At 47.2% G+C, this 14,746-nt stretch overlaps 1 protein-coding gene across 1 annotated transcript; it reads left to right on the forward strand.

Annotated features, from left to right (window-relative positions):
- Window positions 1-987: 987 nt before the first annotated feature.
- Window positions 988-13,792, forward strand: HAUS7 (HAUS augmin like complex subunit 7). The gene is made up of 10 exons (XM_033173607.1): window positions 988-1,081; window positions 1,775-1,890; window positions 5,979-6,046; window positions 8,504-8,565; window positions 9,418-9,491; window positions 10,959-11,117; window positions 11,396-11,492; window positions 12,029-12,256; window positions 12,781-12,892; window positions 13,600-13,792. The coding sequence occupies exons 1-10, from the start codon at window positions 1,043-1,045 to the stop codon at window positions 13,671-13,673; spliced, it is 1,029 nt and encodes a 342-aa protein (XP_033029498.1). The 5' UTR covers window positions 988-1,042; the 3' UTR covers window positions 13,674-13,792.
- Window positions 13,793-14,746: the final 954 nt, after the last annotated feature.

Below are 14,746 nucleotides of genomic sequence, written 5' to 3' on the forward strand. Positions count from 1 at the left end.
CCCCCACAAGGTCTGAGGGACAGTGGACTGGCCCCCTGCTGAAAAAGTTGGTTGACCCCATGCAGTTTTGGGAAACTAACGCTGTGCAATCACCTTCCGAGAAAGCTGGCAGCTCAAGGTGGCATGCCTGGTTCTCTTCCCTCCCCATTTATCCTCCTAACAGCCCTGTGAGGCAGGCTAGGCTGAGAGACTGTGACTTGCCCAAGGGTCACCCCGCGAGATTCATGGCTGAGTTTGAACCCTGGTCTCGGGTGGTTAAAAACAAAACCCCAAATATGTGTGTGGCATTGAGTCCGGGACCTTCATTGTCCCTTCAAGATTCCCGCCGGAGGCTGCGAAACTCAAGTTCGCCTTATGCCATGTCTTCCAAACGAATGGTAGTTTCTCCCTGGTAGTTTTGGGCCCCCTCTCCTGACGGAACACTGCTTTTATTGTAATTGTTTGCATGTTTTTCATAGACAGGACCGATTAAAAACACGCAGATTTCACATTTAAATTGGACCGAGGTTTACTTGTATTGTGCTGTTGCTTTCTATGTTTTTAGCCGTTCTTATTTTATCTGTAAGCCACCTTGAGTGAGTCCCTCTTAGGGAAAAGGCGGGGTGTGAATAAATTAATAATAAAACCTTGTGGAAAACTAGCAGGGAAGCAACAAGCGCTCAGCCGACGTCTACTTTTCCCTGGCGGGGGGGAGGCATGTGTATGATTTTCAAAACTGAACCATAAAAAACCACAACGAACAATGAGGGAACATACAACACGGCGGAAACAACATCAAAAACCCCAGTGTTTGTGAGGTGCGGGTGTTGGGGGGGGGGTAAGGCGTTCCGGAGGGGCAAACTAATTTTCAGCCTCCCCACCCCCCCCCCGCCGTCCACGGCTTGGTACAGCTCAGAACGTTATGGTTCCCCTGACGCGACTGCGCGGCCGTCCCGCCTCCTCCCCCTCCTCCCTCCGCCCTCGCCTCCAATCAGCTTCGAGGCTCCTGGGTCCGCGGCGAATAGGAACGGAGCGGAGGCGGCGCCTTGCGCTCGGCGGGAAAATGGCGATGGGTGCTGCTGCGCTTTTCCGGCGCTTGAAGGTATTCCGGGAGCGTCCTCGGGGCAGAGGCCTCTCTAAGCAGAGAGCGAGGCGGGGGCGGCGGCGGCCGGAGCCTCCCTCTTCTTAAGTGCGGGGATGATCCTCTTGGGACACTTGGAGGCCCCGAGAGCCAGATTAGTATTTCTGCAAAGTGGTTGAGCAATGCCCAGTGAGTGATACTGGCCCTGAGCGCAGGCAGGTGTGTCTCCCGTTATGTTGGGGGTCTGGCTCATCGCATCACTTGGAGACACAAATAAGCCGACAGGCTGAAAAAGGAGATGGTAACCATCTGGGTCCGGGGTGAGCACAGTAGGACACGTGTCCTTGAATGCGGTGGGGGCAGACCTTGGGCTGAGGAATTTGGTGCTGAAGGATCCTGACATGATCTTCCCACCCTTTATGCAAGCTTGATGTCTGGGAATTTGATTCCGGCAAACAAGACCTCCCGCCTGCTATGCTTGGTAGATACAAGACTGACTTCGTTTACATGCAGGAGATTCTTTGAACGCTTGCAATCCTGTATGTTTGCTGAGTAGGCTATTATCACTTGGAGTTTAAAATCGTTTCTTTCTTCAGTGAGTGCATATGAAGGTGGGGGAATGAGCGCTGCACGGCTTGCAGAGAATTGTAGGGTGTTGCAGAATGCGAGTGGAGTGCACTGCACCTGTCCCAGTTTGTTCTTGCCCTCTTGCAGGAACTGGGCTGCCCTGCACTAGATGGTGTTTACCTGTCAGAGGCCAAAGACATGCAGAAGTTGCTATGCGCTCCCTCCTCGCATCGCCTGGACATACTGGAATGGATTTGCGGCAGGTGATGGTCATCAGCACTTGATCTTTATTCCTTTAGCATTTACCACTCTCTTCCTACTTCTACACCAGTGGTTCTCAAACGTTTTCTCTGGGCTACACTTTCAGAATAAAAATTTGCTTGCACCGCACTGAATTTGTTATTGATAAGAAATGCATTGGCAAACAAAAAGAAACAACTCCTAGCTGTACTTGGTTTATATTATAGAACACAACTACTTTATTATATGACCATAGGGCATTCAGAAAATATAAAACAATTATTTTGATACTATACTACACTGAAATGTTTAAATGTTTCTTTGATTGTTCTTGTGTGTCATCACACTTTGCATCCTCTCCTGCCACACCCTGTCCTAGACCAGTGGTGACAAACCTTTTAGAGACCAGTTTTTTGGGCAGTTTTAGTGCCCAAACTGCAACCTAAAACCCACTTATTTATCGCAAAGTGCCAACACGACAATTTAATATGGGGCAATAATGATTGTCTGCATGCGCACATACAAATAAATTTAAATAAATAAATAAACCCAGCCAAATGAGTGTGGTATAAATAATATATTATTATTACTATATTTTGCCGTTTGATGAGAGTTTACCTAAGAACCCCCTGAATGCTAACCTTGCATTCCTTGATGAAGGTAAGGCAGGCTATTGGTGTACGCAGGGGCAGCCATTATGGTGCCCTTCAGATGTTGCTGGACTCCCAACCCCACCAGCATGGCCAATAGGTAGATATTAGAAGTGTTATAATGCAGAGTACCATGTTGGTTACCCCTGTATTAAAGGATAATAGCTGTGTCAGACCACAGAGGTCACCTCGAGAAGGAAAAGCACAGGTCCGGGAGGTTTTGCCTTTCCAACCCGTTATTCAGCTCTAAATCAGGATAAACATTCCACAGAAAACCAACTTGACTTTGCTCTGATCCAGAGGTAAACAGTGGGTCCCCCCCACCCCCGGGGAGAGTGGTGGGTCAAGTGGATGAGCCCTAAGTCATAAAGAGATGGAATCATTGCTCACTCAACTGTTTTAGCCAAAACTGTTGGATTTGAAACTGTAATTTCCAAAATCACCCAAGTTGAGAGGAGGATTCTTCAGTAAAGGTGTAACTACTGCCCCTCTCAGAACAGATTTCTTGCAGTGTCCTTGCAGAGAAGCACTGACCACAATCAAGATAAAATATGAATAATTTGTCCTGCAAGAGAATGCTATAATTCTAAATTTTTGGAGCTGGTTGGCTAGAGGTACTGATACTGATTTTGGAAGCTGAACTTGCTTGGGGACAAATAGTAGCTGGCTGGCTTTATTTCGTATGTGCATCTGCCTTCTGCTCATTGTCTTCATAACAGCTAACAACATAAATAGCTATCTGCCTCTCACCTGCTTGGCCTGTCTGTTTCAAATTGCGGTGTGTGTGGAGGAGCTGGTTGGTGGGCACACAACTCTCCCCGTTGCCACTGTGAGCGGCGCACGCTCTAGGGAGCATTTCCCACCCGCAGTGACGGGGGGTGTGACTGCCCAATTTGCCAACCCTCAGCAACAGCCCTGCTGGGGTGATGGCATGCCATGTGTGCCATAGGTTTGCCACCACTGTCCCAAATCAGGGGTCCCCAAACTACCGGTAAGGCCCGGGGGCTGGATGTGGCCCAATCGCCTTCTAAATGCGGCCCGCGGACGGTCCAGGAATCAGCATGTTTTTACATGAGTAGAATGAGTCCTTTTATTTAAAATGCATCTCTGGGTTATTTGTGGGGCCTGCCTGGTGTTTTTCCATGAGTAGAATGTGTGCTTTTATTCAAATGCATATCTGGGTTATATGTGGGGCATAGGAATTCGTTCACATTTTTTTTCAAAATATAGTCCAGCCCCCCACAAGGTCTGAGGGACAGTGGACTGGCCCCCTGCTGAAAAGGTTTGCTGACCCCTGTCCTAGACAGACAGGATCAGCTTCCCTGAGCAATGCTTGGCTCCTAATGGAAATCTGTAGCTTGAAGCAAAAACAGCTTTTGTTCTTCATTTACATATCTAACACCACTTTTGCAGCTAGGCCAAAGTCCAAGTACCCCCAAAATGACCACTCAGAGAGCAACAGATAGTGAGGGCAGCCCTGAACAGGCTTAGCATTGGCTGGGCTTACTGTGGCTAATGACTGGTCAGTCATTCTTGTTTTTTAAGATCTCTTATAGGTAGAGGACAGACATGTACATGGTTACAGGTACACCTTTTATTTTTGCTTTAAAATATACAATATTCTCTATTTCTACTGCAAAACGGTGTTGAGCATAAGTTAGCAGAATCGTGATAGTACTGTGATTGTGATAGTACCATGACTTGAGTGAGTTTTAATGCACTATACCAGGCATCTCCAACCTGCAGCCCTCCAGATGTTTTGGCCTACAACTCCCATGATCCCTAGCTAACAGGACCAGTGGTCAGGGATGATGGAAATTGTAGTCCAAAACATCTGGAGGGCCGAAGGTTGGGGATGCCTGCACTATACTATACTATACTATACTATTCTGTACTGTCAGCTGTCACAAGCCGGAGTCAGGAGCAGGTCAGCAATAAAACACCTGGTGTTCATAGTCAACTCTTTATTCAAAGAAACCAAAACAGCTCAGGCCTAGTGATCAGCGCACTCTTCCCAGTAGGTCTTGCCCCAATGAGGCAGTTGCGAGGACTGAAGATCTCTGCCTTCCCACTGCTCTCTGACTCCTCCATCTTGTCTCTCTTTGCTTTGCCCTCTTCCTTCCTCTTTGTGTTCTGGGAGACCAGGGGGAGGAGAGCTGGTCACAGCAGGAGGGGGAGCCCCCCTGGCTTCTTCAGCAGCCTGCCTCCACTTTGCTTCTTGACCTGCCTCTGCTTCTGGACTGCTCTCTGCCACAGCCTCTTCCTGCTCACTAAACCGTGTTGCCTCTTCAGCTTCTGCCACCTCCTTCTCCAAGTCTTCTCCCTCCTCTCCCTCTGACCCCTCATCGTCATCCCACCACCGCTCCCCTGGCTCTCAGCCTTCTTCCCCTGGGGGTTCCCAAGCTGGTGCCTCCCACCATTCCTCTGCTTCCAGCCAGTCCATGACATATACTATATACTATACTTGCCAAGCAACAACTTACTAGCCACAAGCTGCTGTGCAGCACAGTAGGGAAATGGATCTTTGAGCAACCTGGGAATTTTTTGTAGTTCTTGTCCCTTTGCTGTTGGCGCTTTTTTCCATACTGTGTACCATTCTACTTTTCCTGTCGTTATGTTTCTGCACTAACCCCCATCAAATTGTGAGCAGGGCCAGGTTTACATACAGTTTTTTGTTATGAAGGCACTTTAGAAAATCATCATCATCGCCTCCGTCAGTATTGATCTGATTCTGAAAGAATCTTAGAATCAGAGAATTGTAGAGTTGGAAGGTTCCCCTGAGGGTCATCTAGTCCAACCCCCTGCAATGCAGGAATCTTAACTAAAATATCCCTGACAGATTGTCATCTATCCTCTGCTTTAAACCCACTGAGGAAGGAGAGGCCACCACCTTCTGAGGAAGCCTCTTCCACTGTCAAACAGCTCTTACGGCCAGAAAGTTCTTCCTTGTGTTTAGTCAGAATCTCCTATTTTCTACATAGTTCTGTATTTTTTTGCTTTCTCAAGCATAGTCAGTAGTAGTAGTAGTTTTTAACTGCCCACCTCTCAATAATTAGAGTTAATTTGTTATTTGTAGAGGGCTGGAGTAATTTGTCTGGCTTCTCAGGACCAACTGCAGCTGTATTGCTGAAGCCAAATTTGGAGCAGATCTGGTTCCATTCTGCAGCTTATCAACAAAGTTAGAATCATAGAATCCTAGAGTTGGAAGAGACCACAAGGGCCATCTAGTCCAACCCCCTGCCAAGCAGGAAACACCATCAAAGCATTCCTGACAGATGGCTGTCAAGCCTCCGCTTAAAGACCTCCAAAGAAGGAGACTCCACCACACTCCTTGGTAGCAAATTCCACTGTCGAACAGCTCTCACTGTCAGGAAGTTCTTCCTAATGTTTAGGTGGAATCTTCTTTCTTGTAGTTTGAATCCACAACTGTGGCCCTCACTTTGTTTTGTTCTTCCTTGCAGTGTGTCTCCAGCCCACCGAAAGCAGTTGTCATCTCTTGGGGAATCGCAGTCAGATTTGAAGATAAAAGGTACATGTTGTGCTTTTGTTGGAAGGACAAGCATGTAATAGTTGTCATTCAAAGGGAACCGTATTGAAATGTGTTTGCCTTTGTGTGTGGGCATGTATGTGTTCAGAGGACCTGCACGTTACAGGGAGCCTGACGGGGGAAGAGGTGGGGGAGAGTTTCAGTGCATCACTGTGCTCTGTATGCAGGCACAAATTGTATTTGCCTATAATCTCCTTGGGTTGTATTCACAGTAGCACTGAGCAGCATGTCCTGTTGTGCCAGCAAAAGTTGTTTCACTCTAAGGTCAAGGTCAAGCAATGTTGGGTGTGATTGGCAGTTGTTATTCCAACCTGTTATTTGCTCCATCTAAATGCATGGCTAATATTTACTCTTTAGCGAGGGGAATAAAGTGATAGCATTTGGGACAGCTATAGAAATGGAAATTAAACCTGCTCCTGATGACCGCAGATGGGGGCGAGGCAGCACAGCTCTTCTGTCACTTCTATCCTAGATTCCTGCTTGTTTAGCTTGTCCCATAGAACTCCATGGAAACAACTGAAAACCAAGCCAGCCACTGTCTATATTGCAGACAGAGATGAGAAGCACAACCTCCTCCTGAGCTCTGTTTTTGGTCACACTAGAGTGTAATGGAATGTAGAACTAACTTTATTTACAGATGGCCAGATAAATCTGACTAGAGCTGGATTCCATCTAGTCTTCTCATTGGATTATAAGGCTATGAGGAGGATTTCTTAAACTGTGGGGTTGTGAGTCTTGGAACAGTACATCCCCCAGAACTCTTAACAAGCAAAAAGAAGGTCTTGCTCAATGCTGTGTTTTATGTACCAGTTAAACATACCTTCTAGGTAGGGTAGAGGAAGTGGCCTGGTACTGAGTTGATTCTTTAACTCACCTAGATTAGTATTGTCTTCACTGACTGGCTGTGACTCCCCAGAGTTTCAGACTGTGAAAATTGCCAGCTTTGCCTGGAGATGCTGGGGACTGAGACCTTCTACATCTTTAGCTGTAAATCAAAATGCACTCATCTGACAACTGATACGCACTTCTGCTTAGGAAGATGTAAAAATTAGAAATTTTTGTGAAGTGATTTCAGTTAACTGAAATCAGTTGCTCTCTCCCTTGCAGATTTCTAAATCAGCCTACCTTCTCTCTCTTTTTCACTCATTCATACCAAAGTAAGCAAAGATAAAGCAAAATGTTGGAAGGATGATAGTTCCCTTGTCCATATATATATATATATATATATATATATATATATATATATATATATATATATATATAAAATACTATTTCACTGCCACTCAGCGACATCAAATCAATACTTGTGGGCAAGCCTGCAGCCCACTGCAAATGCATAGCAGACCAGCTGCTGGGAGGCTGAAAGCTGAGCTTTCACATCACCTGGAAATGCTTGGGCCTCCTTTCAGAGATTGCCTTTTCTCTCCTAGTCTCAAACTTCATGACATAGTGGAAGATTCAGCCCCATCATTTACCTCTGCCCTTGCCACTTTCATTTCCACCAGGTTCATTTCTGGTATCTGAGCCTAACAGAGAGAGAAATTGAGTTCTGGTGATAGACTATGGGGAAGTAAACCCACAGATGTGGGGAGCATCCAGGCCTCTTAACCGTCTCCTGCTGCTCTAAAATTTACCACCACCACCACCTGCTTCCTATCTGATTGAACAGATGCTTCTGCCCCGTTGCCTGTAGCATGAGCCTCAACAGTGAGCCAAAGGAGGATCATCATTTTCTCCACAGGAAACAAAGGATTCATGGATCAACTAGCATAGTCCTATAAGCATGCTGAAATGGGGTCTGAATGTAGACAGTGTGGTGAAGCAGTTGCAGGAATGATGACTTTCATCAAAATCCCAGTTCTTGGGAACTTCAGTCCCTGGTATCTTCCATTAGCACCAGATGTGTGAAAGGAAAACCAGAGTAGGAATGCCATGTTAGATTGGCCAGTGGTCTGACCTGTGCGAGGGGACTTCAGAATGCCCAAAGTGCTTCACAAGCTGCATTGAGGATGGGACTTTGGAGCATATTGCCAGTGTGGTGCAGTGGTTAAGAGCGGTAGATTTGTAATCTGGTGAACCGGGTTCACGTCCCCTCTCCTCCACATGCAGCTGCTGGGTGACCTTGGGCTAGTCACACTTCTTTGAAATCTCCCAGCCCCACTCACCTCACAGAGTGTTTGTTGTGGGGGAGGAAGGGAAAGGAGAATGTTAGCTCCTTTGAGACTCCTTCGGGTAGTGATAAAGCGGGATATCAAATCCAAACTCTTCTTCTTCTTCTTCTTCTTCTTCTTCTTCTTCTTCTTCTTCTTCTTCGGAAGTTGATGGTTTCTTCAAAAAAATAAAACAGTACAGGTGCTCCAGACCATATTGAAATCTAGGGGAAAGACATGCATATGAGTGGCTCAAGCTATTTACCTAAAACTTCTTCTATCCTGACAGCAATGGCAAACTTGGGATATCACCTGATGCTCTGTCGAGCCAGTGACTTGGATCTCATTGAGGTAAGCACTGGGGGGATTTCTGGAGAATGAGACTGTCCCTTCATAGGCATCTTATTCCATTGCTTAACTGTTCCCTCAGGATCCCCTCCCCTTTTAAAATTTTAAACCGCTGCCCCCTAATTTCGAGACTGCTGCAGCTTGATTTGCTTGCACTGAATGTGGTGAACAGTTCCCCTTCCTGAGATCATTTTTAACTGTTTTTGAAAGTTCAGGTTCTAGTATGAAAAAAGACTAAGGGGGTAACATGTCCGCTTGATCCTTTCCTCCTGGCTTTCCTTTCCTAGAGCCTTTGAAATGTGACCCTCTGTATACAAGTTGCTGAATGTGGGGAACACATGGTTGTGGGGGTGCCCTGCCCATGGCAGCCTCTGGAGGCCTCTTAACAGGCAACAGTTCGATGCAATGCTGGAGTAGAATAATAAGATGGTAGAGCTGGATGAGACTCCAAGGCTCCTCTAGTCCAACCCCCTGCAATGCAGGAATCTCAACTAAAGCATCCATGACAGATGGCCAGCCAACCTCTGCTTAAAAACTTCCTGTGAAGGAGAGTCCACCACCTTCCAAGGAAGTCCATTCCATGCAGACCCTCTGCCTGCCTGCCTGCCTGTCCCAGCAGGGCTAGTCTCCAAGTTCTTTCCTCCTTGTAGCAACTATGCTGAATGTCATGCTACAATAGATGGGTATTCCTGTTTCCTTTCTCAAAAACCATATTCCAAATGACACAGCCCAAATGACCCCTACTTTTTGTGTTGTATCAATTGCAGTTTAGTCTTTGTCGTTGTTAATGCTGCCACCCTCACACACACACCCCATAACTGGAGAGCTCTGTGTTTGTGTGTGATATTTTTACAGGGAAAGGTCTCTGCGCAGGAGCAGCTCCACTTCCTGGAACAACTAGTGGCTGTGATTCCTGCTCAAGCACTCAGGTGAGAGAGGTTTTTCAAGCACAAAGAGGATTGGAATCTCCCTTGCCAAACTGATGAATCTGGTAACTGTTATGCTAGATCAGGGGTCAGCAAACTTTTTTAGCAGGGGGCCGGTCCACTATCCCTGAGACCTTGGGGGGGGGGGGCGGACTATATTTTGAAAAAAAATATGAACGAATTCCTATGCCCCACAAATAACCCAGAGATGCATTTTATATAAAAGGACACATTCTACTCATGTAAAAACACGCTGATTCCCGGACTGTCCGTGGGCCGCATTTAGAAGGCGATTGGGCCACATCTGGCCCCCGGGCCTTAGTTTGGGGACCCCTGTGCTAGAGAGATCTATTGGATTGATGGCCTTTGTGGGGTATTTAGCTTTACTGTCAATCTTGCTGAGCAGGATTGAATTAGTTGGCAAAGGGTATAGAGTTCTGTGCCTGATAAGATGCCAGCAGGTTCTGAAACTTGGATTAAATCAGCACATCACAAGTGTGTCCTTGGCAAGTTAGTCCTGGATATTTTGTGGTCAAACTTCCAAGTGCTGTGGGTATTTTGTTTAAATAGTGGACCAGGGAATGAGGAATTAAATATTTGGGGCAGAGTTGCAGATGGACAGGAGCTGGGGAACTGTGGTTAGAATCCTGGACATATCATACATACTGGCAACCCAGCAACAACACCTCCCCCTGATTCCTAAGGCCTTCAGCGCACCACACTTCTATCAGTCTTTCTCTGTAACCATGAGGACTAGAAGCATTTCTAGTGCTTGGCTCCAAACACCCAGGGATGCCTCTTGTCAGGCTGAATAGGGCTGCAGGGGGAAGTGACCTGCTTTATATGGCACCATGGGGTAGGAGGAGAATAGATGAAGGTAAGGATTTGATGTCTTGGGTGGTGTGGTAAGATTATTTCGCAAATTATTAGCCATAGGGGAGGAAGATTTTGTGGCCTAAAGCAGAGCTCAGATGTCTTGGGCCAGCACTAAACAGGTTGCTTCAGATTGTTTGTAAACTTTTAAGCAGTTCCTCTGAAGAAACTGGATCAGGTTCCCCTAAAATGTGTTGTGTGCCAGTTTTAGGGTCTAACACGCTTTGAGGCCACTTCCTTCCCTTTGTTTCCTGTGCTCGTGCCTTCCCCCTCCCTGCCTCGGTATCACGAAGCTGCCCTATTTTGTGCTAAGCACTGGCTGTGGTTTGTGCCATTCATCCTCTGCTAGCCTCCAGAATTCATGGGAGGCCCAGGTACCAAGATGGAGCTCTGAGCCTCTTCTTCCTTTTATTATAGCAAAGCAGCATATCCTTCCAATAATATGGTTAAACCACAGCTTTCTTGATTTCTTTGCTCCACTGTTCACCTTAGCAGAGCTAGGAATCGAACAGCCTGATTGATGCCTGATCAGCTGTCCTGGGATGTGCTACCATTGTCACATGTCTATAGTTCTTACCCCTCCCCTTCTTCCTCCAGCGCAGTGGAATCTTTCCAAGAGATAGCTAGGAAGAATGAGGCATTTATCAAGCAGGTGTTCACCAGCCCTTACTTGCAGAGTGTGCTGAACCCAGAGTGTCATCCCTGGCCTTCGGACATCAAGGGCCTCCTGTCGAGAGAAGATGTGCTGCAGGAAAGGTGAGCTGCTCGGTTTGTGTGCCAGTGCCTGCATGCGGAAAAGAGCCCACAAGTTCTTACACCGCGTTTCTAAAGCTAGAATGAGACTAGAGGCCAAACCAGAGAAAGACTTGGTTAGTGTAAGCCTGAAGTGGGGATGGAGCCCCCATGAGATGGACCCCCCCAGGCCTCATGGCTCCCCCATCTCCTTCATTCCCTATTGCCGTATCTTCCCTTTGGACACCAGTGGTGGAATCCAGGAGTCGTGATGCCCAACCTACCTTCCTGTGTCTATCAAGGTCCCTTCTGTCCGTGACTTCTCATGAGGAAACCCTGCTAGAGGCATCGAAGGAGCTGGAAGAGGTGGCGGCAGCTCTACAAGATCTCAGGAAAGAGGTAAGCATCCTGCAGACTGATCTGGGTGTCTTGCAGGGAGCAGGGTGAGTGAAGAAGGGGTTGCTGCTCACCCAGTCACCTGGAGCTTAATGACTGCTGGCACAGCTGTAAAGTGCATCAGTGCTGTCCGTGGCCCCCTCTGATGGTTCATGATGGGATGTTGGGAGACTGGGCTAGAAAGCCTTATAGTCTGGAATCCTCTGATTATTTACATTTTGCTAAGGATATGCTCACTATTGAACATATTGAACAATGACCGTAAAGAAGGCAGGAGAGTTGTCATCCCCTTCTCATCCCACCACCTGTGTTTCCCTTGGTCCTTGCACTCGCATCTGGACTAAGGCTCTTTTTGGGAAAGGGAGCAAGGGCTTAACAGTGCTGGGTTTTTTGCCCTGAAGTGAAGGAAGGTGGGGCATAGTAAAGTCAGGCAGTTGCCCTGCGTGTACAAGGGCTTAATACTAATTTTATTATTTGTACCCTACCCATCTGTGTTGCCCCAGCTTCCTCTAACAGTCACAAAACTCGTGCCTTTTCAGTGTTCCTTCCTGCATGGGGATCCGGCTGGTGCAGATGCATCCTCTGGCCATGCCACAGCTCTGCAGACCCTCAAACTGATGGCTTCCGATTTCAGCCAGCTGCTTGTGGCCTTCAGCCAGGTGTATGAGCGCGAGCTGCAGCAGCATTGTGAGCGGCCAGCTCCTGCGCTGAGCTGCCTTGGCCCCCTTGTCCAAGAGGTCCACCTTGGCCTGCAACTCTGTGTGCAGGTGAGACTGGAGGTGGGTGGTGGGTGGCAAGGAAAGGAAAGGAGCTCAAGGGCGAGCAGTCAGGTGGCCATAATGTAGGGAAGCACTTTTTAGTTCTCAAATGATGCCCAAGGGCTCCGATATTTAGGGAAATGATGAGTGGAGTAGTAATAATAGGAATAGCTAAAGCATGCCACAGTTGGTTTCCTAGCAATCACCCCGCTGTTTCCCCCAGGGCTTTTGTACTTTTCCTAGGTCTGGTGTTCATTAAGTCGGTAAGACCTATTTCTAAGTTGTACCACTTCAGTCTGCAGGTAGGGGCTCATGTAATGGACTGCTCTCCTCGTGAAATTAGCCCTAGATGAGCATGTGAGTTAGAAGGCTGGTTAGATGATGTGGGGGCTGGTCTTTCCTCCACCCCAACTCACCTTTAATCCTGGAATCTGGAACACAATATTAGACTGTTACTAGTGATTAGGACACCAGGCTAGTGAGATGATGCAGCTGATCAGGCTCTTTGCTTTCATCAACGCTCCTGCCTCCAGGAGCTGCAGGCTTTGCTCCAGGTTAACGAAACTTCAGAGTGCATCGTGAACACCGTGAAACAGAAGCAGCAGGGGAAAAGGTTTTGGAGCGGCAGTGCCAAAGCCACACTGTGTGAGTACTATGACCAAGAGGAGATGGTTTATTGGTGTATATCATTATTACTGTTATATAGATTTATAGACTGCTTCACAGCATGAAGCCACTGTAGTGTTGTACACAGTAAAAACAGAATAAAATGCAGAAACTCGAGCTCTCTAGGAACCATGAAGTGGATTCAACAAGTTCTTAATATGCCTGCATGCTTGGTTGTCCCTGCAGCCCTTGGCACAGAGCCTTGCCTATATAGCATTCCAGTCTTCTCCTGCAGGTTGGAATGGCTCCCAGCTGCAGTGCTAATAGAGAAACTCCATTGCTGCTTAAATCCAAGGAGAGGTCACAGTGGGGGGGGGGGATGTGATTTGTGACTGGGATGCTTTCTGAGCTCAACGTTCCTTCCATCCTAGCCTAATCCTGTGAAAAAAAGATCTAGCTCTTTCAGGAAGTTGGCATTTTGGGGGAGCTAAAAATCTGCCTTTAGAGCTACAAGGAAGAAGGCTCAGGTGCATTGGGTATTGGCCAGGTAGTGGCATCCAGCCAGTCAGTTCCTTCATGCCCCTTCTAAGCATAGCCTAGCAGCTTCCATAGCAGCAGTGTGAAGAACAACAAGAAGCGAGAGGCTGCCTGGCTCAAAAGTAAAAGGGGGTGGGGAGCCAATGACTTCAGGACCCCTGTGCCTCTTGTAGTCACTACCATAACTAGCCAGTGTTTTACTTTTCCAGCTTCAAAACTTGAAGAGTTGCAACAGAAATACAAGGCTATCCATGCAGCACTCAAGAAGTGCCAACAACCCTGAGTTCTAGTCGGCTGCAAATTGTAGGATATTATGGAGGAAAAGACTTGCCTGTTGCATTCCCAAATTTAAATATATTTTTTTTGTATATATTTTTTGTGAGAATAAAGAGCATGTTTGTACTTTTGTCCTTATTTCATCGGGTTGAGGGAACACTCTCTGTGGTCGTCTGGACTGTTGTTCAGGTGCAGTTTAGATTTCTGTAATACTTTTTTTTTTAACAGCCGAAGTTGAAACTCTCATCTTAGCTACTGGCTTTCCAACATTTTTCTGGTTTTTAGTTTAACATTGCGACGAGTGAGCAACTCTCCTCTGCTGCCCCTGCAACTACTTCTTGTTATCGAAAGGACAATAGGTTTAGTTTCCACTTCTATCTTTCAGGTAAACACCATGCCAGCTCACTCTTTATGACTTCTTTAGTCGTTAGCGTTTGCTTGTCACCTAGTTGGTTGATCTGGCCTTGCTGTGTTGGAAAGAATTAAATTCATCTCTAAATCATGTTGGACAGGCTTGTTTACAACTTCATAAACCAATAAGCCAGAGTTCCCGATTATGTCTGAACAGGAGAACTCTGGCTTAATGCCAGGCTCTGCAGGTGGAAGCCAGCAGGTGACAGGAGGCAAGTGAGGAATACATGGCCATGATACCCTGATGTCATAAACAATGGTTCAGACATAACGAGCTATTAACCATTGTTAGATAATTTAGCTGTCACATGCAGATGGAGCATGCTCCCCTCCCTAAGGGAAACAACTTGGTTTTCTTGGTTTGTTTCTCCCAATGAGCCTTGGCTTCCTGACCATAGCTTGTTCAGGAGAAAAACCACTAGCGCTAGCTAGTCTGGATGCAGTGCTAAGCAGGAGCGGCCCGTCCAGTTTTGCCACCTCAGGTGAAATGGAAAGGTGCCCCCCCCCTCGCCAAAGCCTCACTTAATTGAGTCACATGGTGGCCGCTTCTGGTGACATCTCGTCAGAAGCCACCGCCATACAATCCCAGTGGCAGGGGGCACCACCCCATGAGATTCTGCCACCAAGGTGGGCTGCTTCACTCCGCCTCATGGGCCCTGATGCCCAGTC

This window comes from Lacerta agilis, chromosome 16, assembly GCF_009819535.1.
Source record: "Lacerta agilis isolate rLacAgi1 chromosome 16, rLacAgi1.pri, whole genome shotgun sequence".
In the NCBI taxonomy this organism is placed as follows: Eukaryota; Metazoa; Chordata; class Lepidosauria; order Squamata; family Lacertidae; genus Lacerta; species Lacerta agilis.

Coding starts and splice junctions, on each gene's coding strand:
- HAUS7 (XM_033173607.1), top strand. CDS start 1,043: ATGGCGATGGGTGCTGCTGCGCTTTTCCGGCGCTTGAAG. Junction 1,082..1,774: donor CGCTTTTCCGGCGCTTGAAG/GTATTCCGGGAG, acceptor GCCCTCTTGCAG/GAACTGGGCTGCCCTGCACT. Junction 12,893..13,599: donor CAGTGCCAAAGCCACACTGT/GTGAGTACTATG, acceptor TTACTTTTCCAG/CTTCAAAACTTGAAGAGTTG.